This window comes from Apaloderma vittatum, unplaced genomic scaffold (assembly GCF_000703405.1).
Source record: "Apaloderma vittatum isolate BGI_N311 unplaced genomic scaffold, ASM70340v1 scaffold16507, whole genome shotgun sequence".
Lineage (NCBI taxonomy): Eukaryota > Metazoa > Chordata > Aves > Trogoniformes > Trogonidae > Apaloderma > Apaloderma vittatum.
The window spans coordinates 69,062-96,614 of NW_009725854.1; the positions used below are offsets into that span (position 1 = coordinate 69,062).

The window sequence follows — 27,553 nt, forward strand, 5'->3', positions numbered from 1 at the left end:
TTCCTTCCCAAAACTGTGAATGAAAGCATTTGGGAAAAATGGAAATTAATCGTTCCACTTCTATCTAACCTATTGCCATATGAAATTGTCTTTTTCCCGTAGATCACGCTAGTATATACATTACTAGAAATGTACATACTAGTCTGAAAAGAACAGAAATTACAGCATGTTATTTTTAACGTTTCTCCATACCTCAAATGGAAGCAGTCTTGGCAGCTGTCATCTTCTTTGAGCTCTCACATCACTGATAACAGAAGAAGGACCTACTTCAAGTGACCACTTTTCCATCAGTCCCTAGGCTTAGAAAGGTTACGGTCGTGTGGAAATGTCCACATGTGGGCGGTTCCCCCCTGTAATTGTTCTCAAATATGGAAAGAGCACGAGAGTACAAATAAACACCTGTTCAATTACCAGCCACAGTTTTTTTATTCCCCATCGGTTCTTACATCACTGCTATGGTTATGTACCATGAAGGAAGGCAGCTCCAGAACTGCAGGTGGAAGCCAAGGATTTTAGGGAATCTATCATGAAACACAGTATTAATGCTTACGTTGTCATAATAAACTGTATTATATCTAGACCTATTATACCTAGACGTGGAAAGCGAGGTGGTTAAAAACAAAGCCTTAGGATGATGTGAGCTCATTTCTCTACTTTTACAAAACAAAGTTAAAGTTGAGATAACTGTATTTGTCACGTTTTTCACGCACTCTTTGTCAGGCACTTTTCAGAGTGGAAAAGTAGAAACTTAATACATCATGATGGCAAAACTATAGGACAGAACTATCATTTATAGGTTATCACCAAGAGTCTCACAGGAACTGGAAAACGTACATATTCTGTTTGAGGGAGACACACAGAACAGAAGAGATTCAGTATTGTTAAGCCACATGAATTCTCATGGTCTTGCAGAATATTCTAAGGCAGTTTGATCATCATCAATAGTCAGTACTGGCTGTTGTGAACTCAGAATAGTTAATTAAAACGGGTGATGCAAACTGCATGGTAGAACTAGGAGAAAACAAATAATGGAGATTTGCTTTCACATAAATCAAGGAAAGAGGACATGACTAAGTCCATGAAGGAACTCCTGGAGAAGTAGCTGACCTGTTCTCTGCAGCCTGAGCAATATGCGAAACCAATTTCCAGGAGATGCTTCATGTTTTTCAAGAACCGGAGAAAAGCCTCACAATGAGCACAGTGGCCAGTATCTATGATTGCTTGTAAAATAGCTCCCGTTTGGGATGGTCTGGCTTTATATTGTGATGCTAGTGGCTTTCTTCACCTCTTAACTATGGGTGAAACAAAGGTCCACTTGGTACTGTTACTAATAGATTTTAACATTTATAAAACTTTGACAAAAAAAGCAGTATAAAAATAGTTTGTCCTTACACAATTGTTCCATGAGGTAAAGTGGTATGGGCAGCCACGTTTGGCACCCACACAAAGGCATTTATGGGCTGTTTGGTTCATTCCCTTCACCTAACTGGAAACCAGGGTGCAAGCTGAAGTGCTGCTGCTATTTACCCTGGTGGGCACAAACATGTTCCGCTTCGAATCGTCGCTTATTTGCAGTGTAACTGCAGCTGGTAATGTTGCCAGTCACGCATTTCAGCACAACACGCAATTTTGCTTGTAACTATCTGAGAGGAGACATCGAGGGCAGCATTCCAACAGGTTTAGAATGCAGCCCGCTGCTGAGGGGCTTTCACAGACCCCCCAGCTCCTCTTCCCAGGTGTTGCCAGCTCAAACACACCCCAATGGTTACAGAAGAACACTTACTGCCTGCGCAAGGAATGTTAACCCAGGGTGAACTTGTGTAAATTGCTTAAGACTCAGACTGGACTTTCAGATACTTATGTATCTCTATTGATCCTCACATTACAATACTGCTATTTACATTTGAACTGTGTATCTGAGGGGAAGCCATCCTGAATAATTGTCCTAATTATAGTTAAAAATTAAAGGCATTCAAATATTTTTTAGTCACAGAGAGATTTCACAATAATATATATTTCTAGAAAAAGATTTGCGAAATGCTAGTTATATCACTTAATAGCCTCTATTGCAAAATACAGTGGTGCTCAAGAAATTTGGGGATTCTAAACCAAACCATTTTGGATTTGGCAAGAGATGAGGTAACATCAAGAAGTAACAAAGTCCACAGATACGTGATTCTTGATGTAAATTTTCTAGCATAACATTAGACCTGATTATGTATGAACTTTGGCTTAATTGTACACTAAGTTCCATGATGTGGCATTGGAGTGTCAAACAAGACCCGGGACTCAAAGACTAGCTTCACTCTGTTACTCGAAGGACTTCTGTGTAAGAGCTTCAGCTGAATTTTAAATACTTTCCTTGCAAGACTTCTGTTGGTGCCTTACAGCATCAGATGGCTGGACACAAAAGGTATATTGACCTGACTACATACCTAATAAGATACTTCCAGTAAAGTCCTTTTCCATGTCCAACCAGTGAAAATTTCCTGAGACATCATATACCTGCGACAACAATCTTTTTACTACTATCAGAAGATACACTTTCAAAGAGCACTGACCCAGGTTTGATAAGCATCTGACACCAGCAAAGACACCAAAATTTATTTCTAGGCAAGTCACTTTCAAGACAGACATCTTTGGTCACTATTTAATTATCTCTGTTGGCAGTTTAATGGGACAAAACAAGGTCAAAAAGAGAAAAAGTGGCAACGTCAAAGTGTAAGATGATCGTCGCTCTACAAAAGTCTTCAGAACTTTCATGTCTTCAGAACAGAATTATATGTGAACAGTGTCTAACAGTAAGGAGAACATTTATCAAAATACCGTATGATTAAAACTAGCTTAGATGGATTTTAAATTGACCAGCCATTAAAAGTTATTGAGATCAGCCATGAATTATGAGAGGTTAAACGTGATGGTTTGGCAGAACTTAAATACTGGGAGTCAGATTAATGTGCAGCTGAATATGAAGCACAGAGTTATAAATGCCAATATAACTGGCTGATGCAGCCATACACAGCGGTCCATTTATAAAGTTGGTCAAGACCTCGTCCTGCCTAGCAGAGTAGCTGATTCCAGTCCACAAAGTGTAAGGGAGAAAAGCTCCTGTGGCTTGATCCATTAATCCTATCTGAAGGCCTGAGCTTTAACTTTGATCATTTTTCTTGGGCGTTCGAATTTCTCTCAGGATGAACAGCTTACTTTAAGATCCTTGGCCCAGGCTGGGGGGCGCAGGGAGTAACCTGCTTTCTCTGCAGCCTGTTGCTTCTGGAAGGGATGTTGTAAAATCTGCTGAAGGAGACGAACCTGGAAGTAATTAAAATGAGTAATTTTTTACAAAAGATGTTTTCCTACAAACAAGAAAAGTCTCTGCCGCTTGGGTTGCTTACTATTCATACAGTCACTACTACTAATGTTGTAATGAGTATTATAAATAGTTCTGCAAACATTTTTAAGAGTAATTCGTATTAACATCGTACATCACACAACATCGGTCAAAGTATAACATAGGTTCAAAGTGTAAATGCAACAACTCTTTCATTAACAATTATTCCAATTATTAATAAATATGTCAAGAAAGAAATAAATCATTTTACCTCTGAGAAATCATTCAGATTAGCTTTTTGCACTGCTGATTCTGCCATCCAATTCCTAAGTATATATCTAGGATTAACAGCTGAAACAAAAAATAAATTGTGTTAAATTTAGACATATTCAACAAAAGCAAAATATAGTAATTGAAACGTGTCATTGAATCTTCAAGAAGGTTTAATTAGCAGATCAAGACAAAAATGCATGAAAAGGAAAAAGAATGAATCAATATTTATTTTTATGAGCTGCTAAAAGGATTTTTTAAAAAATTTGCATAATCAGTAATACCAAAGTGCCAAAGAAAAATTAGAACAGTATAGAACATTACACAGATACACAAAGGACTCTGTGTTCTGAACGCCAGCACTTCTCAAATGTGATTAGTTTACCGTGGCCTACGTTCCTGCTACATTGTTGGAAGGTCTATTTCAACGTTGTCAATACATTCCTTGAGATCACAAAAATTAATTTAATGTAAAAAGGAATTACTGAGTTAAAATATATGTACTTGATATTCCTTCTTCTATACCATATATCAGAAGTTTGTCCATAAAAGCCGTTAGTGTTGGAATTTCAGCTGTGCTTTTTAGAGACTACTTTTTCAATTTTGTCATTCCTTTCAGTTTCCTGGGATGTGAGGATCTACAGTTCTTTCTACAACTATCTGCTGTATCTTCTTGGAAACACCCACAGCAGCTGTGCTGCTTCTCTGGCATATTCCAGGCTGATTACGTCTAATCAGAGGTCAGGAGATTGTAGGGACGCTGAAAATGAAACTGCTGAGTTAGTAACCCAGGCTGCATTTTACAGAACAGCAACTAGCATTTTACAGAACAGCAACTAACAACTCATAAAAGGAATTCTCTCAAACTGTATGCCAAGGACAATTCTCATAAGCACACGTCTTTTATTACAATTTTTTTTAGCACATGATGTCAACAAAACTCTTATTTTTTGCTCTGCAATTAAAGCTCGGGATTCTGCTTCAGAAAGGTTTCCCTTAATTAATGATTAAAACAGTGTTACAGATTAATTGTAACAAACATTTCAAGCTTTCATTGTAAGTATTAATTTGACATTGTTCTTCATATTTTCCCAGAATTCCCAGCCTGAAGAGATTAATCAGTGCTACCAGAGGCATTAGCAAGTATGGACTTGAAATCAAAATCCTGTCATTTATGGACATACACAAACTTCATCTTTTCCTTCCCTTTCCATTGATGTCCCTTCCCTCTACTCATTTCCCCTAATCAGCTAGTTATGATGCTTTTTTTATGTCCAAATAATAGATTATATTAGGAGGGGGATGATCAGAAACAATATTTTGGATAAAAGGATTAAACTTAATCTATTTCCATTTCCCAATTCACTCTGTTCTTGCATGTCCCTGTACTGCTGCTTCAGCTTGCAACCATAACTGACTACCAAGACAATTCCTGTCTTTGAGAAAAGCTACAACTGGCTCCTTCTAAGCTTCTGCCATCAGACAATTGCAGGACTTTTTTCATATTTAATAGCTCCCTGTACAGAATCAGTGCTCAGTGCAGTGAACAGGCTTCTCTGTAATAAGCATTGCTTCCAAAAAACCATTTAACCAACAGACAAACTAGAATTTACTGAAGCTATGTAATCAGTGAAACGCTTGCATGATTATTTTATGTATCACAATACAATTAAATTCTTTGTTTGGAACTGAATGATTGTTATTTTAAGCCACAAGATTTGACATGCAGCAGCCTACCACAAAGGGTTTCAAAAAGTAAAGGATCGAGAAATCCCCCTCTGTTCTAAATGCTGAGCACAGGCCACTCACGTTCCTGCCAGAAGAGAGAAGGGGAAGCTCTTTCCCAAAATCAGAACATGGGCTGAAACCAGAAGCATCCTGGGTAGCTCCTGCAACCTTTTATCCCTCCTTTATAAAAAATGTACAGGTAAGAGAACAACCAGCACAGTGTCCAGGTGCTGACTTCCAGGAGAAGGAAGACTGAGATGCAATCCATCCAGCTGCAGGTGTTGTTCACCTTCGCGCTGTTCTGTATGTGCCTACGTGTACTAAACAAAAGCCAGTAAAGACACCTGGCTATTTGGAACCCTGATAACCATCACATAGTCATAACAACACCCTGCCCTAACTGCCAACAAAAATATCATTTTTCCCACAAAGCACAGTAATTTTCTCTGGCCAAGTATTTGATTTCATCCAGTAAATGGGTTTTCAATAGTAAAGTGTGATAATAATAAAAAAATGAATATTTTAAAGGTGAAGAAGTTAACATATGATTCATGTGAAAAAAAAATTAAAATTCACATTAAAGCCATGACTCATCTTAACAGGAGAATATTTGTCCCAGAAACATGTTCTTAACAATTGCAAATTGACAAGTTTCACTGTGGTGTTAAAAGTATCTGTAATTAACACAAGTGACAGGATAATTATGAGAGAATAAGGCAAGCTAGATAAGAAAGGGACAAAGCAGAAGAAATGTTGTGCCCCTATGAGCATTTTATGATCTGGACTAAAATTACTGGGTTTTTTACATGTCTCCTTTGTAAAGAAGTAAATGATAGACTTGTATAGAGATGGATTGTCAAAACTTTTTGATCGACTCCTAAGGAACTATGTTTAGGCAGTACAAGATAAAGGGCTACTAAGGACTGAAAAATAAACGAAGACAAAAAAGAAATGAAGATAATGAATAAGTGATCAACTTGAAATGCTTCAAGGTAATGTACTTTGGGACGTAAGATATTTTACTAGACTTACTAATGGTGAGGGAAAGGTCATGAATAATAAGGTGATGATGGCAATATATTCAAGGTCAGTCAATACTAAAGACAGCAATAGGAAATTTAGAGGGACTTACCAACCCATATAAAAATCTAGAGAGCCCTGACAGTTTTCTCTTTAACATGAAATGCTGGGTAAAAATGCACAGGTCACTGAATTGAGCCAGATTTGTGCTGCAAGTTGAACTGACAAGGGACAGTTGTTACAAGCAAATACTTTAAAAAAGACATAAACGATTTTAAGAGATCACAAGAGGCATTTAAGAGATCTATTTAAATGTAAAAAAGAACATAAAAAACCCCCAACCTGTAAGAAATTTCAGTTACACTATAATAAGGAGAAGCTAGCGAAAATGTTAACAAAGTTTGTTTATTTTTAAAGGACGATAAAATTGTAAAGAAAACAACAAATTAACATCAGTAGTCTGTTAGGAATACCTGCTAGCTTATGGGCACCAGCTAGAACACAGGTGGTTCCATAAAAATATTAGGAAAAAAATTTTCACTGTGAGGGTGACAGAGCCCTGGCACAGGCTGCCCAGGGAGGTTGTGGAGTCTCCTCTGGAGACATTCAAACCCCGCCTGGACGTGTTCCTGTGTGACCTACTGTAGGTGATCCTGCTCTGGCAGCGGGGCTGGACTAGATGATCTTTCAAGGTCCCTTCCAACCCCTGACATTCTGTGATTCTGTGTAGCTCTGCTATATGAATATATTGTGGTCACTGGTTATACAGAAGAGAACTAAACTAACTGTGAATCTTTGCATATCAAGTTTTGGGCTGCTATCAAAATGAGACCACTAGCACAAGAGTCGTCCTGAGGGCAAAACCTTTTCCCTGTTTTGTCTCTCTCCTGTACTGATCCTCTGAGATACGTGTAGAATATCACAATGCTCGTGTGCAGAAGATCATTCCCAAACTGAGATCCTTTCTGATTTGGAATATAACTCAATGCCATAATCTTCTCTAAAAGCAGATTGAAAAAGCAGAAAATTAAGAAGTGTTTAAACAATTTTCAGCATTAAGATTTAGCTGAGGAAAACAGGAGTTGAAAACCTTTAAAGAGTAGTTGAGCTAAGAGCCTCAGAGTCCCACAGCTGAAACTCCTTAGCCCCACCAAAATACAAATAATAAGTCTTTCTTCTTGGTAACTGTTTTCATATTAACATTCTAAAAATGCATGTAAAATTGTAAGAGGCATTCTTAAAAATGAATGGAGCCTTGCTCAGAAAATGTGGATGCAAACACAAAAGTCCGTGTGATGGTAATTTGGGCCCTGTGTTATAGATATAGAATCATAGAATGGCCTAGGCTGGAAGGGACCCTAGAGATCATTTTAATCCAGCCTCCCTGCCGCCAGGGACGCCACCTCTCGACTAGATCAGGCAACACATGGGGACCGAACGGGAATCGAACCGTGACCTTAGCGTTGTTAGCGCCAAACCAGCCCCCTACATAGTTTTTCCTATCTTATTACCAAAACCCAATGCTGTCTTCCTGCCATTTTCCTACTAAATCAATCAAAAATTTTGAAGAAAATGACCAATCAATATCTAACAAGAGAATAGATCCATTTCTGTTACAAATGAGAATAAAGCACCCTGCAAAACAGTGAACACTGAAGCATATAATACCTCATGCAGAATTTGATCAACTCTTCCCTTTCCTTCACTCCCTTTTCTCCACATCTCACTGCAGATCCAAAAAAACCCCAAAAATCTCTCCCTGAATAATTCTAAGAATTTCATATCCACTGCTTCCTAAATGCAGTACTTCCACTGCACATTTTGTGTTTAGAGTAACTTGGAGAATGGAAATACGTTCCTTTCATAACTAGACAGTTCTTTCACAAGTGACAAGTTTTTTTTTCAGATGCAGGGAAAAAAAAAAGTGCGTGTTTCAGAAACCTGAATTCTTTACAAAATAGAGAAAGGATTCGGACATATTTGAAGACTCAAGACAAATCTTAGTCCACTGAGCCAGTACAGGATGCTTCCCAGAATCTTTCCTGATATCATCAAGGGTTCATCACCATAAAAAAACCCAACAATGTTCTCCTGAACAATGCAAACTGACACATTCACAGACTGCTAAAGGAAGGAAGTACAGATCAAGGAAAAGATATTTCCCACACTCAGGAAAAGCAGATAGAGCAGAAGAGGAAGGGCAGCTCTTACAAGGAAATCAAGTCCTAAGGGTCCTTGCAGGAAGCACCCAACTTTGCATTGAAGAGTTAAAAGCAGCCAGAACGCGGCTAACATTACAAGAACTAAGGTGAAGCTCCATTTGAGACACGACGAGATAGAGACAACCATGTTTCCATGGGCCAGTAATTCTTAAGTTCTTAAAGGAAACCAAAGGGAAAAAGGGGGGAAAAAAGAAAAAAAAAAAGAAATCCCCAAGCACCACATCATAGAACAAGCCGGAGAACTGGCACCTCCTGAGACAATGGAAATTGTAAAAATGGGGATTTTAAAAAAAAAAGTAATTGAAAAAATAAGTACCAAAAGGTAAAATAAGAGAAAGGAAAATAAGCAAGTAGGTAAATGAGGATTGATATTGAATAGACCATAGCAGGACAGCTGGGCTGGATTGCTTCAGTGTCTATATGCACATATGGTGTGACACAGGTGAGAGCAGCCTTTGTGGATACTGGTAGGGAGAGCTGCCTTCACCACATCTTCATTTCAATTACCTGAAATATGAACGGACACGTGCTCTGTCCTTCAAAACCAGCAGAATCTAGAGAAGAGCAGCTTGGACTGGTAGTTGTGGTGCATTTCCATGATCTCACACCCTTAGGCTTCAGTCAACTGATACGACTGCATGGACAACAGAAGGTGTTTGGGGCAGACCAATTTCTTCATAAATGTGGACAATTAAATTAAGGATTTTTTAATTATTTTTTAAGGAGGGTAAAGGAAGGATCCCTAAGGAAAAAGAGCACCTCGTCATAGCCAAGGAACATCTTGACCATCTAGCTTAAAGAAAAAGCACATATGTATTGACAAGTCTGGCCACACATGGTTAAGTGAAACCAGAGACAGCTACAGTGAACGTACAGGATTACAAGACTTGCTGCAGTATAATGAAAGATTCTGCTCTTCAGAAAAGGAGTACATTTTAGTTCTCCTCAAAACAAATATTAACTAACACTGAAGAAACCTATGTAAACATAGCTGCCAACTCCAAGCATATGCATTCCTTTGGATTGTTTTACCTGTCATTCTTTTTCTTCTCTTGGTGTCTGAATCACCCTTGTTACTATACATGAAAAAACAAAAGAAGAAAAAAGATACACTTATTTATTTTTAGAAATATTTTATCTGACTTCCATTAAATTCATTGTCTTCTGCTTTTGTGTTCAGTGGAAGTAGGTGTGAATCTAAGAATGATTAGACTTGGAAAAAAACTGCACACTTCCTTGTAGGTTTTGTATTTGTATTGATTCTTTTTCCCTAAGAATTGTATTTACTGAATAACATTTCCAAGTACCTGCTACATACTTCTTTCCACATCTATGAGCCATGCATACCACATAGGACTGAGAAAAACACATTACATTCTTTATTGATTTAAGACAAAATAATTGGTAGGAAGTTCTGAGAAGCATGTCCCTATCTATGCAACATCAGCGATTTCCAAACACAATCCATGTACTCACAACTGTTCAATGCCCTGTCATCCTAAAGCCATATTATTACATAGTAAAAAAAAAAAAAATTAAAAAAAGTATTAGCAGTAATGAAATACTATTGGTTCATATGTATTTGCAAAGCCTGACTTTTAGATTCTTGGACGAATCTCTGGGACTGCTATCTTAACAAAAATTATTAACCAAACAAACAATCTGATCAATAGTTTAATGAAAGACATTAAATACACACCATTCCTCCCATGTCGTTTTTATGTATCTGTGTGTTAAAACAGAAATACAGTAGTAATTAACATAGAATCTAGCTCAGTTTAGAACCACAAAGACAAAAAAGGTACGTGAAACCGTGTTTGGGCCAGTTTAGCAGACCTGCTAAAGATTATGAAAAAGCACTGCAAACTGAAGTTGCCTGCTTCTGGCAAACACACACTTGCTGTTATTTTTACACTTGAAACTCCATCAGACTCACCGATTTAATCTCAAGAGGTACATAGTAACCCATCTGGAAAATAACTTGTGTTTGCTCAGATCCTGGAGAGCCCAGAAGTCCTAAAGAGAAAGAAACAGTTAATGATAGGTATTCAGAGTCCTGTTCCTGTTAGGCAAAAAAACAAAGTAAGCAAATGAATATTAAAAGATTATAAGAGAGAAACATATGATGACCCTTCAAGCAATATTCTCTTACAAAATTCTAATAATATCTTTTCTTCTGTATTTAAATTATTTCTTTTTGTTAGCATAATACATCCATAATAATCAGTTTCCATTATAGCAAATCCTATCTAAACACCTCCAGCATTTCAACCCTATTTTTCTTGGGCTTATTGTTTGACCTGTTTTTTTTTTAGGCTACAAAACTACAGGTTTTACTCTCTTCTTAGTTTTGTATGGATCTAATTTCAAGTTTTATTCTATTTTGTTTCAAAAATTGTGGAATAAGGAAAATATATTGATAATGAAAGGTAAGGTGTGGAGAAAAAGGGAAACTTGAGGCTACAGGGATAGAAGACTGAGAAGAATAGAAACAGTGGGAGAGGAAAAAGGAGAAAGAACCTGGAAAATGCAAACAGAGAGAAACCAGAGCTTGGGGTTACTACTCGCAGTGTTGGACAACAACCGCGAAGTAGGCTTCCCTGGCTGACCACACTGAGCTAAGAGCTGCTTCACATTGCTCGGTTGAGAGAAAGTAGCCAATGCTCACGAATAAAAACAGGAGTTACAAATAACAGATTAGAAAGAAATGGAAATAGATGAACCCAGGTAAACAGTAGATATACAAGAAAAAGCAGGCAAAACTGAAATAAGGGAACTTCCAAACAAGAGCAAAACACAGTTTTGATTGCATCTGTGTTTTTTCAAAGAAATATAATCAAAACCACATTTGTGTCTAAAAATGTGTTACAATTACAGAAGCGACTAAGAGCTGAGGGTCTGGCAGGTGTATAACAGGTGAATGTGAAAGTTAAGCATTTCTTCAAAGACATGCAAGGTTTAGCTGCCTTAGGAGGAATTTCAAAATGTTTCTAGTCAGTACTAAATGTAAGCACTCCTGAAGAGTCGCCATAGAGTTCTGGCATTTTTAGGTCAACTTTGGTTTCCAGCTGAAAGAAAAAAAATCCTAAGTGATCTACAAATGAACATGAAAAGTTTCTTTGTTACTAACAAAGTATTAGTGTGTGAATAAACAGCAGGTGAAAATATTAAAAAAGAAAAACTTTTCACCAGTATAAAATTGTATCTGCTTTAGCACATTAGTTTTGGGACTCAGAACTTGTGGGCTAAATCATTTCATTGTGCATGGGGAAAAAAAAAAGTCAGCTGCCATAAAATGAAGGTCGCAAGTGACCCTCGGTGTAGTAGCAGGGTCACAATGCCACCACAATCTTTAGTTCCTCAGCCTGCACCTTTAAAGGGGAGATGGAGTTGTCATAAATGTCACTCCTGCACAGTCTGGAGCCACACCATACTACGAGGATGGCTTCTGTTCTTCCTATTGCACGCAGGCCACCAAGAAATGGAAAAATCCCCTGTATTCTATGACAAAAATACATTTTCTTACAAACACACCCATCCTCTTTATCACCCTCTCTGCAGAAATTATGCATTCTGTAGCTACAGCTCTTTGTATTTTTTCTGCTTACCACTAGAAAATCTCAACTTTTTAACTCCTAATGGGTTCAGGCTCATAAAAAAAGGTCAGGTTAGACCTCTTATTTAACAGAAGAAGACAAGGGAAAATGGAGAATTTAGTCAAAATCACTTAATTGTCTAGGTGACAACTGAAAAAAACCAAAGACTAACTCCTCATTTTCATTCTTCATTTTCATTCTTTACACAGTCATTCTGCTCCCTAAAACAACCTCAGAAGGCCACCTGCTCTCATTTCGAATTGGATTCAAAGACAAACAGAAATAAGCCAGAAGTTACAGAAAGGCAACAAAGTTTTCCAGGTAAAGTGAACAATATTCTTCACATGGAAAAAGCACTGTATTAAAAAAATAAGTCCTTTTGGCTCTTGCAAAAAGGCTTCCTTTTTTCCTTTCTACATTAGGTACTTACAAACACTCTTTTCAGAATTTTCCCTCTGCATTTTTATCCAATTATTACTTGCCTAGCATCTCATTCCACTTGAAATATTTCAGACATGCTTCCACTTCTAAAGACTGCACTACAGTTACAGGTAAGTTTATATCTTTCATTTTAATACTTTCATCTCTTTTATGGTTGTACTTGGTCTTGAAGAATAAGTTTAGGCTGAGTTAGCAGCCACAAAGGATGAGCCAGCAGGCTGAGCAGGACACAATGTCAAAATGTATTGCTATGCTTTAAGCTACATTTAGAATTGATCTTGTGCCCAAGGAAGGGAAGAAGCCACTGTGGGCTGAGATTCTGCCAAGAGTTTAAATTGGGATGGGATCTCACTTGTAATTAGATACCTGATGGGCCTGAGATGCTTCAGTCTCCTGGTAAGTCCATGTTAGGATTAGTTTGGTCGACCTGAGGTTGAAATTTTCCCTATAAGCCCTGTACATTTTCATCTTATGAAATTCTATCAGAAGGTATTCTTACGCAAAACAAACAAACAAAAAAGGAGGGGAAGGAAGGGGAATTTCTAGCACACCCATCTTAAATGTGAAGAAAATCACATTCCCACCTGTATATGAATATTTATGACTACTCATATTGGATCTGTGTCAGAAGCTCGAAATTTTACTTCAGCACTATTCATTAATGTATCTTTAGTTAGCACTCTTCATTAATGTATCCTTCATTACTAGACACAGGCTTAACATGGGGTGGTAGCATGACACAGATACATTAGTCTCCCTGTCCCTTAATAACACTACATTGACACATTTCCCAAGAAAATCACGGCTTGAGACAGTCTCTATTATGCCAGGGTTCTTGACATAATCCAAGCTGATTTACTCATTTCACATTAATTCATACCTCAGGAATATGGAGCTCCTTTAACTGGTCTTCAGTAGTTTCACTGAGCTGTCGAAATGTCATTGTAAAATCAGCCTTTGTATCTTCCATAAGCTAGTGAAAAAAGACATTTCTATCAGAATTTAAGCATGGGATTAGTCCAGACATTTGCCAAAAAAATAGCAAAACAAACTTACTCTTAGGAGGAAAGCAATCAAATAGTTATCATCCTCATCCTCCCCAAGAAGACCCAATTTTGTTTTAAATAATTCTGTGAAACTGAAAATAATAACAAAGTAAGGAAATTGTCAGATAACATCATTTATAGTGGAGTGACTACAATGTTTGAGTTCTGGAACTGCATACCGGCTGTAATAGTGCTCACCGTAGCCCTCCAAAATCTGGGATGCTCTGCAAAAAAAAACAAAAGAAATGTTGGATTCTGTGGAACTACAGTACTACTGTGGGTACAATCCTTTCCTCTTTAGTACCACAACACGGTGTTGAAGCAGCATCCTGCTGTACACTAAACAATGAAAACATGTTTGCTACCTCACAAACATTGAATCAGCTAGGACCTGTAGTGGGAAAAAGACTGAGTAGAAACTTTTTAACAGGCTTCAAATACATAAACAGTTGCTGCAAAGAGGAAAAACACAATGTTCTTCCTTTTCATACTGAATAAGAAGTCATGAGTTTAAAACACATGAAAGAAAATTCATATTAGGAATCTTTACTACAGTATATTAAAATGCTACCTTACTACTTCAGGAGAAGGTACAGTCTTTGTAAGTTAAAGGACAAGCTGGACAAAATTAGAATAGAAAACTACAGGCAAAGTTCCTAACTTAAGGAAAGGGGAATGGACCACACAACATCTGGGACCACTTTCCAATCATATTTTGCTATTATTTATGACCAGTGAAAACCTTTTCTCCCACCCCTCCAACTTAGTCTGGCCAATAATTAATTCAGAATCGATTTCCACTTAGAAAAAAAGACTTTAAAAGCTAATCCCTTTCTTTCCTACACGTTAGAGGGTCTCCCATCACACTAGTTCTGTTAAGACATTTTAAGGATTACTTACAGCTGCTTTTGCCTGGGATCCAATAAAGGTTTTAGAGCCTGCAACAGCTTGCTCAGATTAAAGAGCCCCACATTTGCCTGGTTTCCTATTTTATACCTCCCTTCATCATCAGATGTGTTTGGAACAAAATCTGTTTCAAACAAACAAATGTTACTTTTCCAAAACAGATCAATTGCAATCAATCAATATTGATTTGGTTTTATACTCATAGAGCAAACTAAGAAAAGCCCTAAAGATACTAAATATTTCAAATCAGATCACAAGGAGAGTTATTTACAGTGAATTAACTCAAGGTCTATTATTTGCAAATACATCCTTCACAGACAGGTTCCCATATGTCACAAGTGACATTCTCCTACCTGAAGATACAAAATAAATTCAGATGTTTAAACAGAAAAAGACCATTTTTACACTAAAAGCAACATCTTATTCAATGTTCTTACCACATATAGTGCTACTGTTTAGCACACAGACTAATCAAACAACTGTACATCCAGTATTTTCTGAGAAGTAACAGCAAATTAGGCTGGGGGTGGGCAAGGGGCAGCTGACACCAGCTGACCTGCTCAGCAATAAAACCTGTGGTTTTCAACACAATAGAAACAATATGACATTAATTTTCATCTGATTTCCTTAATTTGAAGCTGCAGTCTCATGAAAACAGATTACAAAATAACCACTGCTGGTTCTGAGGCTTACTGAGAGGCAACCTCTAAACAACGATCTAATAATATGCATTTATGTACATACTGGACCTATATCTGTCAATCCCAGATTGACAGAGTTCATGCATTTAAAGACAGATTACCATGACTGGGTAGGTTTGATTTGTTGTCTTCCAATATGTAATTACTTGCTGTGACTATAAAGCTAGAGCACAATGCGTGCAAAGTTACTATATCCCACTTTTGCTCTGGGGTACTTACAGCAATACACAATTTTTAGTTTTCTAAGTTTCTGTTGTAGCGTCTATTCAATTGATGAAGTTCCACTGGAAATATTCTCATGGAAATTAGTTTAATAAAAATAATATTTCATTAACAAGTTTTTTAACACTTGAAATACAACCTGTATAGTGCATCATAAAATCAGCCCCTGATACTTTTTCCCCCAAAAAACCCTCTTCAAACAATACACATGCTTGGGATTTTTCTGCAAATAATGTTAGGAGTTTTCATGCACACAAAAACTACATAAATTAATATAAAGAATAAATATTAAGTATAAGAATATATTTTAAAACAGGCGCTACACTCACTTGGGTCATAGGAGTCCATAAATCCAAATGGACCGTAATCTATTGTTATGGATAATAAACTGAAATTATCTGTATTGCACACACCTACAATTAAACAAGGAGAAACAAAGGTTAAAATTCCACCTGAACCCTGTCGTCCCCAGAAAATTTGCTGCGAAATAGATCCACTGAATCTAGAGAACTGTGGAGCAGTTACCTTTCAGAAATCAGACTCTGGATAATAAACTTGTCTCTCACACTCTTGACCTGGCACACATTTTAAGTATGAAACTGAAAACCTGTTTGCTACACTATCTTGCAGCTGCCTTGTACGTCTAGGTGGCACTGCTTCCTTTCCTCTTTAGTACTACAACACGGTGTTGAAGCAGCATCTTGCAAATTGTTCAGCAGCTGCTTCCTTGAAAGCTGACTGGGTGCTGTGTTAGCAAAACAAGCTGTTTTATTTTTCACAATATAAAGCTAAAACAAAGGTGGACAGCACCGTATCTTACACACTGTAAACCCACAAGCTTTGATGCAGATGCACCAAATTCAGACCAATTCATTTTATATATGACATCAATACCGGGTCTTTGTACCTCAGACTATCACATCAATTCTAAGAGCTCTCACTCTCCTATTCTTGCTTCTGTCAGATACAGTCATGCTTTGAAAGATCAGAAAGTGCTCCTAACTCATTACCAAAAAAACTTGTACATTAACACATAAGAGGCGAAGACATCAGAAGAACTGAAGAGGAAAGTGAAAAATAAAAGCCATCTTTAAGTATATGACTATAGTCACTCCTGCAAAGCCATCTGCTGCAGCTTACCGTGTGCAAACCCCACAGACATCCACAATGCAATCAAATTTGCAGTCTCTGCTGTGACTGTAGAGAAAAACTCCTAAAATCAAATGCATATTTTACTTCAAGTCCTTTGAATCAAAAATATGGAATATAATGAATAAAAAACATTTGATTCACTTTAGAAATATATCACACGTTCTATTTGAAATGTATTTATCTGTCACGACTTTTCATTCACATTATAAATAAAACTGCACAATAACCTTATCCAGCAAAGACTATAGTTAAATTTTAAGTACATACAGACACCCTAAAAGAGCTTAAAAAGTCAAAGAAGAAACAAACACACCACATACACTAGTGTATACACTATATATACTACATTTAAACTAGAAAAAGCATAATTCATCACTTCATGACCTTAGAATCTGAGCAGTAAGAGAACAAAAAAACTCAGAAAATAGAAGCTTCCCAGTAAACTTTTCCATAATGAAAAGTGATGAAGAATGTTCACATTTGACTTCACGAAAAAAAAATTCAAACCCCAAGTTATTACTGAAGAGAATTAGAAAACTTTGACTAATAAAACCTGAAAGTTTACTTCACATTTTAAAATTTGAGACTTTGAAAAGCTTGGTATAATTCTTTTTCACATGCTTGTGGAAGAAAAAAAACAACTTTTAAAAAAGACTTACCAGATATCTATCTGAATCATTCATGGCTACTGATGGAAAATGCTCCTGGATGATAAAGTCGAGCAATTTTCTGCAACAGGAAAGACACAATTCTTTAAACAAAACTGGTCCTTTTAAAACTGATCATTCAAAATTCTTGTTTTTAAATGGCTAAATGCTGATTTGCAGCTTACTACAAACAGTTATTAAAAAACTCAATCTATTTATTCCAATGAGTTTTGGATTAAGCCTCTCTAAACGCCAAGATACAAAACCTAAGGTTCCAGTCATAAATATGACTGGAGACTGCCACATAGAGTTAAAATTATTCCCACATTTTAAACTTTCAGAGTACACCAGGATCTTCGTTTGCACGCAGTAATACCTTTTTTCTTTAGAGAAAAAAAAAGATTGCAAATCCCCAAAAATATATGAATACAAAGAATAATTCTACATCAGAATTCTCAGAAAAAAATCTTATGGCTGAACTCTTATGAAGGAGTGTTTCTTGCCATAGTAACAAAACAGTTACTAAGTAGTAACGAAACAGTTCCCAAAACAATGTTGCATAGTCTTACAAGAGCGGCTTGGGAAATTGGGATATGTCTGTTAGAAATGGCAGTACCTGTCAGAGGCGTATCTTTGCACATCTAAAGCTTTAAAGTAGAGCGGCTGCCATTTAGCACATTTAGGGACTCCCTGTAGGACCCTCCTGTGGTCAGAAGCAGCCAGGGCCACTGGCACAGGAACCTGTCATCACCATCTACACGTCGGGTAGGCAGCCTGAGCAGGAGTTGGACCTGGGTACGGTTGAACTTGATGATCTTAAAGGTCTTTTCTAGCCAAAACGATTCTACAGTTCTATGATCCTATCTAGATTTTACCTTCTAATCAGGTTGTTGGAGCAAATCACTGAACTCTCCTCAAACTCTCATGATTTTATTAGAGAATGTAGCAACCCAACCTTTAGAAGGGCGCCCAGCCTACTGTCTCTGCATTTTAGCTGGTTGCTCCAGCACATCCTTTTTCAGGAGGACCTTCTCTGAGGAGGAAGCACAGAAAGTCACACTAGCCTTGGCCTGCTCCTGGTCACTCTTTCTGAAGCTCCGTCCAAAACAGGCAGGAAGGAGTCATCTATTTTTCATGAGCACAAGCGATCTTTGCTCCTCAAGCCACGCTACGTAAATCCAACAGGTCACAAATACTTTAACCAAAAAAAAAGAAAAAAAAGAAAGAAAAGCAGCCTTAAAATTAGTTCCCTAACTCAGTCTATCTGTTTTACACCTAGAATCTGTTATGAGATTTAAAAAAAAAAAAAAAAAAAAAGACAGCATAGACTGATGTGGGAAATTAAACTGAGTATCAGATACAACATACAACTGCTGCTACGGGAAGTTGTTTGCTTTTAAGCACCCCAGAACCATTTCTATTCCTCCTGAGGAGAAATGACCAACAAAATATTTACAGTAGGCCTAAATATTTGTCATGCTAATTGCCTGACACACACATTAATACTTCTAAGAGGCTTAAAACCATGCGATAATTCCTTACCTAGTATACTTCTCTGGATCTGCATGTTTCTGGAGAGCATGCTTTATATACAACATACTTATGCTAGTGATTTATTTCATATTCCTGTTAATTTAGCTTCACAGACAACTATGAGAAATGTACGCACTTATACTTTAAATTTACAGATCTTTCCAAAACAAGAAAGCCCTCCCTAGCGTTTAGCTACCACAACTATTTCAACTATAAAACCTTTCTCGTTTTTTAAGATTCAGGCCTTCAAAAACATCTAGGGGGTTTTACCCTTATGAGGTAAGATCTTTTCTACGCTGTATAAAAATAGGTTACCTTTCTAAACCATGCAATCTTCCTTTCTAAATAATTTGTCTAAATTCCAATTGTATATAGGCATCCTAATACATATTTGATTGTTAAGAAAACAAATATAGTTACTATGAAGATTAAATACAAACTTTTCTAAGTCCAGTTCTCCCGAATGAGCCAAGATTTCTAAGGATCCTATACGAAACCAGGATTTGGCCAGACGTAGCACCACTGCACCTTAAATAAAGACAGGTGTTTAAATGTAAACAGTGTCAGCAAAACAAAACAGTTTCATATTGAGAGCCATCATGTGTTGTTTCTATAGACACAGAATTAACATATGCATAGTTAAACTGTTATTTTTTAAGTACTCTCAATGCATAACTGATGAATATGTATAATATTCCCCTACTATACATGCATTTTTATGAAAAAGTTTAATTTGCTATACCAGCAAAGGCAGGCAAAATTCCAGTACCTCATTAATACTAGAATTACTCTATAGGTGGTAGCAACACCAAAAGAATCCACATAAATAGATTTTTTTCCCATGCTGTGCCATCCTACTCTTTTTCCAAGTGGATGTAGATGAGGGAGCAATGAGACACAGCAGTGTTCCATCATCCTGGTATTGCTATCAGAACAATGGAATATTGCACTGATTTTCACTATAATTTCTGTAACAGTAAGAGAAAATAAAAATTATACCCCTATAACATATGTCACTATCACAGCAGACCTGTTCATAGGGCACCATTTAAGACATGTTTCAGACATTACTCCAAGGGGGGTTTATAACTTAATAAATTAAATGGAGTCTATTCAGCACTTTTTTTTTTAAACACATACATGACATTAAAATTCATTTTTGCAATGAAGAATTAAGTTACAGTGTTGCAACATATTATTTTGAAATGTGTTCATTACCTCTTTCTTTCTTAACATTTCCATTGTAAAACTGGTCTCTCCATACATCATCATCACTTACAACTAAGCTGTAACGAATAAGAAATTAACACTAAAAAGTTGTCTTAGGAAAAATAATTTACAATGCTACTGTATATTGTCATACTTTATATAACTTTATTTCTTTCATAAGAAAGCTCTTTCTGCTGGCACAGCTTTCTATTTACAAACGACACAGGCAAACAGTAAGCCGAGGCTTAGCAAGCTTCATTAGCAAGATGCATTTATTTTGTATTTCTACAAAGTTGTCCAACTTCCACTGCTTACACTGTTCTTGGGAAGGGAGTGGCATTCAAAACAAGTACTGCACTCATTTGGAATCACAGTGACTGCCAAGTCTGATGATAACATTAAATAAGTTACAATTTCCCTGAAGACAACAGCAAAATTAGAGAAATCAGAAACCATGTTTTTGCAACAAACGGAGCTTCCCTTTCACTTGAGCTAAAACTGTGTCTCGGGACCCTTAGCTGTCAGGAACTCTTCAAATAGTAACAACACTGAAAAAAGCACCATAATTTTGATGAAATGTTATCCCTTTCTTCTCCACTGCTACTTGTACTTGCATTTTTAAAAACAATCTCTTCATTTGCCTTAAAATTCTGCACACCTTACAAATTTTCATGTTTATCTGAATACTGAGATTTGTGAGTGCTTGGAATAACTTTGCTTGCTCTAAAATATTTCACAACTTACGTTCATTTTACAAAATAAAATATGTAATTTCACTGTATTTTCTGTCATATCAAGAAAAATAAAATGGAATCAACCATCACAAACTATGCTAGGGCACCGTATTCCCCTAATGTTAACGTGTAGGAAGTTCTTCTCTAAACCAACAAGGATTATACTGACAATCCAACAGAAGTAATGCTTGATGCTATCTTCTGGAAGAGGTGTCATCTCCTCAATGGGTAGAGAAGATTTCTTTTGTTCAGGAGTCTAGCAGCAGGAAAATTTAGCTCATTTTGTATAGTCCATCTTTATCATTGCTTGCTGGTAACTGGAAAACATTATTCAGGAGAGACATGGACCTGTTGGAGTGGGTCCAGAGAAGGGCCACAAAGATGATCAGAGGGATGGATCACCTCTCCGAAAGAAGTGAGGTTCTTTAAACTTGCGAAGGTTCCAGGGAGACCTTATTGTGGCCTTTTAATACTTACAGGTGGCCTACAGTAAAGATGGGGACAATCTTTTCTGCAGGGCCTGTTATGACAAGACAAGGGGTAATGGTTTTAGTCTAAAAGCGGGCAGATTTAAACTAGATACAACAAAGAAATTTTTTTCAACAAGTGTGGTGAAACACTGGAACAGGTTGCCCGCAGAGATCCTAGAAGTTCCATCCCTGGAAACATTCAAGGTCAGACTGGACGGGGCTCTGATCTAGTTGGAGATGTTCCTGCTCACTGCAGGGGGGTGGGCTAGATGACTTTTAAAGGTCTCCTCCAGCCCAACACAGTCTATGATTCTATGATTCAAAATAGTTGGGTGGCATGCTACTGGAAATTTAATGCAGCTACTTACAGCTATCCAATTGGGGGTTGAAGATTGCGCAGACAACAGAACTAAACTTTCCTTGGAGGTACACAGAAAAGGACAAGAAGCAAACCTAATACTCCATTCATAAATATGACTGAAGACAGTCACAGAGCTAAAACAACTCCCAGGTGTTAGATTTTGAGAGTACGCTAGATTCTCATTTTACACACTTTAATGTAAAGATTTTAGAAAGAATCTAGTTGGACCAAAAATATGGGGGGTAAGCATATAAAAATGTACAAAATGTCATGAAAACAAATTATTTTTCTGAAATTTTACACAGTAGAGCTGCTTGCAACAGTAGCTGTGGTTTTGAAACTAAATTGCTCCTGCTCCATTTGGTATTTTGAAGGTATTTAGTAGCTATCCAAACTGAATGTTCTCTTAACTGCAAAAAGCAGAAAGTGAATTGTCCTAGAAGGAGGGAAAATGCATTTAGAAATCAATCTGCTCCTGTTACTGGAGCTGTACTGACACATGCAACACTAAGAAGCTTTTTCAAAAAAAAAAACTTTTTTGGAAACAATCACATATGATTGGTATGTCTGTAGGATTAAGTACAAAAAGCACTGGCATCAATGAGATGGAAGACAATCTTAATCCTTCAAGGAAGACAAAAATTTTCAAAAACAGGGAATAAACCCCAGACACTAACAAACTATTGTGTGTATCGGAGCACTAGGAGACAGAAGTCTGAATAATAACAGCACTAAATTTTACTGTTCTGAAGAGACCTCTGCCAGAAGGGTTGTTTCTTTTTGTCCATGTAACTCCAAGCAAGCTCTCTGCAAAATACAAGCACATCTCCTACTGCTGACAAAAAAAAATGAACACACACAACATGGGGCCATCAACATTTGGTTAGTTACTAATACAAGGCCATGGACACGCAACACTTGAGAGCTGGCCAGATAGCTGGGCAGTCACAAAGATACCTGCATTCCCATTACCAAAATAGTTTTCAAGTGGTGCCTGTAATTGCTAAGTGCCATTGCTGGCAGGAAGGCAGCAGGAGGCCAGACATACACTCAACCACAGGAAACAGAGCACAGAAATTACTCTTACACCAGAGAAGCTGGAACAGCACCCACAGAAGGATGGATGGATGGATTATATCCCTCCTACCTTTGGCTCTGGCTCAAGGGCTCAACTTTACACTCCCAAGTGCTCTGCTTGTTTGTTGGGTTTTTTTTTGCACGAACATCAAGCTCCATGCAAGTAAGGGTCACTCTGAAAGTGCCTATTGACTCACTTTTGACCAACTGCACAATACTGCTCACTGGCAGTCCCAGATTTGACCAAAATGGTACCATATGACGAGGGGTTCTTTATCTGGTGATACAGTCATACACTGCAGCACCTCATTGGGAACACAAAATTAATAGAGCAAACCAACCTGCTGAGCGTTCCGGGATAAGCCGTAAGGCTTTTTCCCCACATGTCTGCCAAGACCTCTGTGAGTGCATCCCACCAGCCTCAGAATAACAGCTCCCCATCGGAAAGAATATGGATATCAGCTGGGTTTTTTTCCAAATGAAGTCTTGCTAACAGTCTGGAGAGGCTGCACTGCAGTTAAGAGCGTCGGGCATTCAACCAAGCTGCCAGCAGAGAACTAAAGCACACTGTGTACTCAGTAGAATTTGCGTGTAGTTTAGGAGTAATTTCATATTGGTTTGCACTGAACAATTTGTTGAGACGACCGCACTGAAAGGCTATAACCTCACCAGATGCTTTCCTGCTGGTACTCAGACAGATTTAAAGTTCTGCATTAACAGCCAGCAGCAAAGGGTCTCAAAGTGAAGCCAGTGAATAAACCATCAAAAACGTCATTTACAAACACTGCACTTCAACACAGGAAATGTGTTAGAATTAATGCTAGAGAGATTTGCAGACACTTTGCAAATACAGACACCTAGACATGTGACAGCTGAGTACAGGCCTTTTCTGCACAACATTTACTTTCTGTAAAGCCTGAAATGCCAGAGTACTGACATGGGACTTCTTAGAACACAAAAATGAACTTGACATTTTAAACACAATCATCTGAAAAATTCACTTCATTCTGAGAAAATCATACAAATGAGAGAATGTATGTCTTACTTGGTTTAAATAGAATTAATTTTAAATTTTAAATTTTTATTTTTTTTACAAAATCTTCCTCTCAGCTCGAGGGGTGTTTGCACAAGCAAGAGATTGAGAGCAATTATCTACATGCAATCACAGAATCATAGAATGGCATAGGCTGGAAGGGACCTCAGAGATCATCTAGTCCAACCTCCCTGTCATGGGCAGGGACGCCACCTCTCGACTAGACCAGGCAACACATGGGGACCGAGCGGGAATCGAACCCGCGACCTCGGTGTTTTCATTTTTGTCAGCACCACACTCAAACCACTGAGCTAACCGGCCCCCCCAATATAACATCTGTTCATCTGACTGACAATTTTTCCCCATCAATCTTAAAAACTATAAGGTGACTGTGGCAATACAGAAACAGCCCCTTTCAACACTTTCCTACTTAGCCTGATTCTAGAAAAATTCATCCAAATGCATAACTTTAGTGTAATAAAAGACTCACTATTAACCATGTAAAATGTATTAAGACTCACTGACTATTTGCATACACTAAAGGTAATTTCTTTTTTTTTTTTTCTTCACAGGGCTGGAATCTAACCCTGCTATTTTTGCAAGTCTTTTGGTGAGCAACAATGGAGAAAATGATTTTTTTATTTTTTTAAAGGAAAGAAGTCTTGATTGCAGTATCATAAAAGCTGGAGAGGGGAGTTAGCACCAGACCACTCAACCAAACTTCCGTTTTTTACTTTCTTTACAAAATGAACCAATTTCAAATTAAGGTAGATCAGTTAAGACCGTCTTAAAAGTAAGTAATAGCTGTTCACCGCAAGACACAGACAGTACAAAACATCATATTCCAAAAGAGTAATACTTTAAAGCACTTAAAAGACAAGTGAATGAATTAATTGCTGGAGCTTATTTGTCCTGGAAAACTTTATCCAAAAATATAGAAAACTGGAGATACATATTTTGTTCTGATTGTATACCTATGAAAACAAAAACCTCTCCTGGAACCTAACTGTCCTGCTTTATCGATGCCCAGTGAAACTCGTTGACAAAATTACCTGTAAATTAGGATGTTGTGAAAAAAGAAAAAAAAAAAATACCTAGCAGCTCTGCTTGTAGGTATTCCAAGATAGTGCATGGCCTCACTACACAAAAATTCTCGCACAGAAGAGCGAAGCACAGCTCTTCCATCACCACTCCTATGGAGAACAGAGCAATAAGGAATAGGTCATAAAATCAAAGCAAATTTAAAAAAGGAAACAACCATTTCTGGTGTACATGGATTAACTGTAACTTACCTGGAGTACGGGGTCTTTCCTGACCCTTTTAACTGCAGTTCCCACTTCTCACCATGCCTGCAAAAATACCATTAGCATTTCTAATGGCACACTTGGACTTATGCATGAATCAGCTAAATAGAACACAGAGTTGAATCAGTCACTTAAAAAAATGTCACACCTGTTTGTATATACTCCAATCAAATGGGCTCTTCCATCACCCAGCTGACCTGCCCAGCTACCAAACTGACAAAAACAAAAATCAAGTTATTTTCTTCTACCATTTATAGCAGTTATACTTGAAACAGTGCAAATTACATGTAGGTTCTCTGGGATTTACACAATATAATGACACATTTGCTCAGGTAGTTATTAAGATATTCATCCCTAAAGCTGTATTTCCACACTCACACCAATAATGAATCAGAAAACCACAGAAAAAGAACAATGCTAGTAACCCCCCTATTTTTTCTCTACCTTCCGGCTACAAAGTACAGCCACAGCCCTGGCTCTTTTGTATAATAAGCCTTTAAACTGACACAGCTCACAATTTATACATTTTTATTTGGAAATTACAAATCAAATTTCTACCATTCTTCTTCATTAATAATCTTACTCATTTCAATGACACTTAACTCTCAGTAATCATGGTATCGCAGTGAGCCTCTGCCCTTCTTCACCCCTCTCAGCTGCTAATGCCTATCATGAATCAGAACTTGTCAGGCTGCAGGGCTGCTAAGCAGACTCCATAGCTAATGGAAGTGCAAAACATCATTTGCTTCTGGCATAAACAGAAGCAGAAAAGGCAGACATGGTATTGTGAAAGATTATTATAGCTCTCTTCTTCTGAAGAACAAATCTGCAATCAAACTGTTCCTAGGTGTTCATACACCTACCAGCATACACTCATATACTTACAGGTGTTGCTAAGGTATAATTTACAAAAAAAGACCAATATAATTCCACGTGGAAGGATGAGTGCATTAGTTACCTGATGGCCCCCATACCTATGGGCCAATGGAACAGACCCAAGTATCACCTTCCCACCGCTGATGAACTGAAGAAAATCAGATGTTTCTTTGACAGATATATCAAGATCTAAAATATTTTCAAGAACTTCCTGGAGAAAAAAAATAATACAGGTGGTACTTGAATATAATAAAATTTTCAGTGGAAATCAAAGTGTTTTCAAAAGATTTTGTTATTAGAAGGCATCATACAATGTGTTTTAACTGTTCTACTCATTTAAAACATACATTGGTAGGATGCTTTCACAATAAACAGCACATGAATATTAAAATATCTTTTAATACATGCATTAGCAATCTCTAATAATTAGAGAGGAACAAAAAAAATAGCCAACCTTTGAAACAGCTCCAAGACGAACTCTAGATTTAAATGGTGTAGGATAGGCAATTGAAAAAATGCAGTTTCTCACATTACGAACATAATTTTCCTGAATTGTATCAACTGGAAAATGATCTGCAAACATGAAACAGACAAAAAATGCTTTAAAAAAACCCCAAACAATTAATCATATCATTCTTAATACCTTTCCTCTTGCATCCAAATACCTCAGAAATAATTAAAACCCAACTCTTTACCACAACTTATATTAATTCTGCATGAAAAGAAAGCCCCCCAAAATACAGGATTTCCTTCTGTTTGGGATTTTTTAAAAGAGGGACTGAATTTTACACTTAAACAAACTGGTAGTGCACACTAATTTTAAGACTTAAAACACATTTAAGCATAGATTAAATTAACTGTGATTAGAACAGTCTCAGGCAGTTTATATCACACTCAATTATATGCAACCCTAAAAGATATTTGCATGAGACAGGAAAGTTCAGCCATCCCCACAGCTGAACGATGCAGTGCAACAGATTAAACCACTGGGAGACCAGTAACTGTGGTATAAAGTCCATATGCAGCAATGATTAGCAAGTAACCTAAGAAACCAGTCTGAAGTCTGCCCCCAGTAATGCAAACAGGGAACGAACGGATCAGAAGCAGCAGCTCTTGCTGTAGCATAACGTATGTACACAGAAGTTGTGCCTCGTTCTTCCTTCAAACCTGCTCCATGCCTTGATCCATAGTAACAGGGCAAATACTGTTTTAAAAGACTGGGCTGATACTGTGTTTTAACATCTTCGTGGATTTTTGCTTGCATCAGTTCTTACGTCTCCATGTCAATTATAAAACCCTAGTGCCAAGTAATCACTGTTTTGTAAAAACTGTAAGCTAGTTAGCATCTCTGGAGTCTTAGCCAGGCGTCCTTCTCAATCCCTCCAATGACAAATCCTGTTACAGCCAGCTGCCTCTGCATCTATTTCTTAATGCTCGCAAAAAATTGCATCGCCCAAAGGAATCATTTCTGTAATATGACCACATAAATTATCTTAATTATTAAGGCGACTTCTGTATGCCCGAGAGCTATGCCGCTTCATGTACTTCAAATCAGGTGTTACGCTATCGATTTTGCATTAAAAGGACCGAGCGTTTGACTTTGTATATAACGTCTTCACTTAGTTACTGCTTCAGCAGCTGCACAACCCGCAGCGCAAAGGCACCGGGCAGGGTGTT

General features: G+C 37.4%; 1 protein-coding gene and 1 non-coding gene across 2 annotated transcripts; both read right to left on the reverse strand.

The window, feature by feature from the left end:
• Positions 1-3,186: 3,186 nt before the first annotated feature.
• On the reverse strand, positions 3,187-26,449 carry LOC104276671 (selenoprotein O-like; the record flags this gene model as incomplete). Its single annotated transcript, XM_009873080.1, has 18 exons — positions 3,187-3,309; positions 3,600-3,679; positions 9,601-9,644; positions 10,505-10,584; positions 13,486-13,578; positions 13,662-13,743; positions 13,831-13,875; positions 14,552-14,681; positions 15,810-15,893; positions 16,621-16,693; positions 17,292-17,361; positions 19,253-19,340; positions 20,031-20,098; positions 24,791-24,889; positions 24,989-25,045; positions 25,149-25,213; positions 25,959-26,087; positions 26,331-26,449. Coding segments are annotated over 18 exons (1,529 nt in total), but the record flags the coding sequence as incomplete, so codon positions are not given.
• TRNAV-GAC lies at positions 23,936-24,018 on the reverse strand. Its single transcript is given in 2 exon segments — positions 23,936-23,971; positions 23,981-24,018. It is a non-coding gene; the product is annotated as a tRNA-Val (tRNA).
• Positions 26,450-27,553: the final 1,104 nt, after the last annotated feature.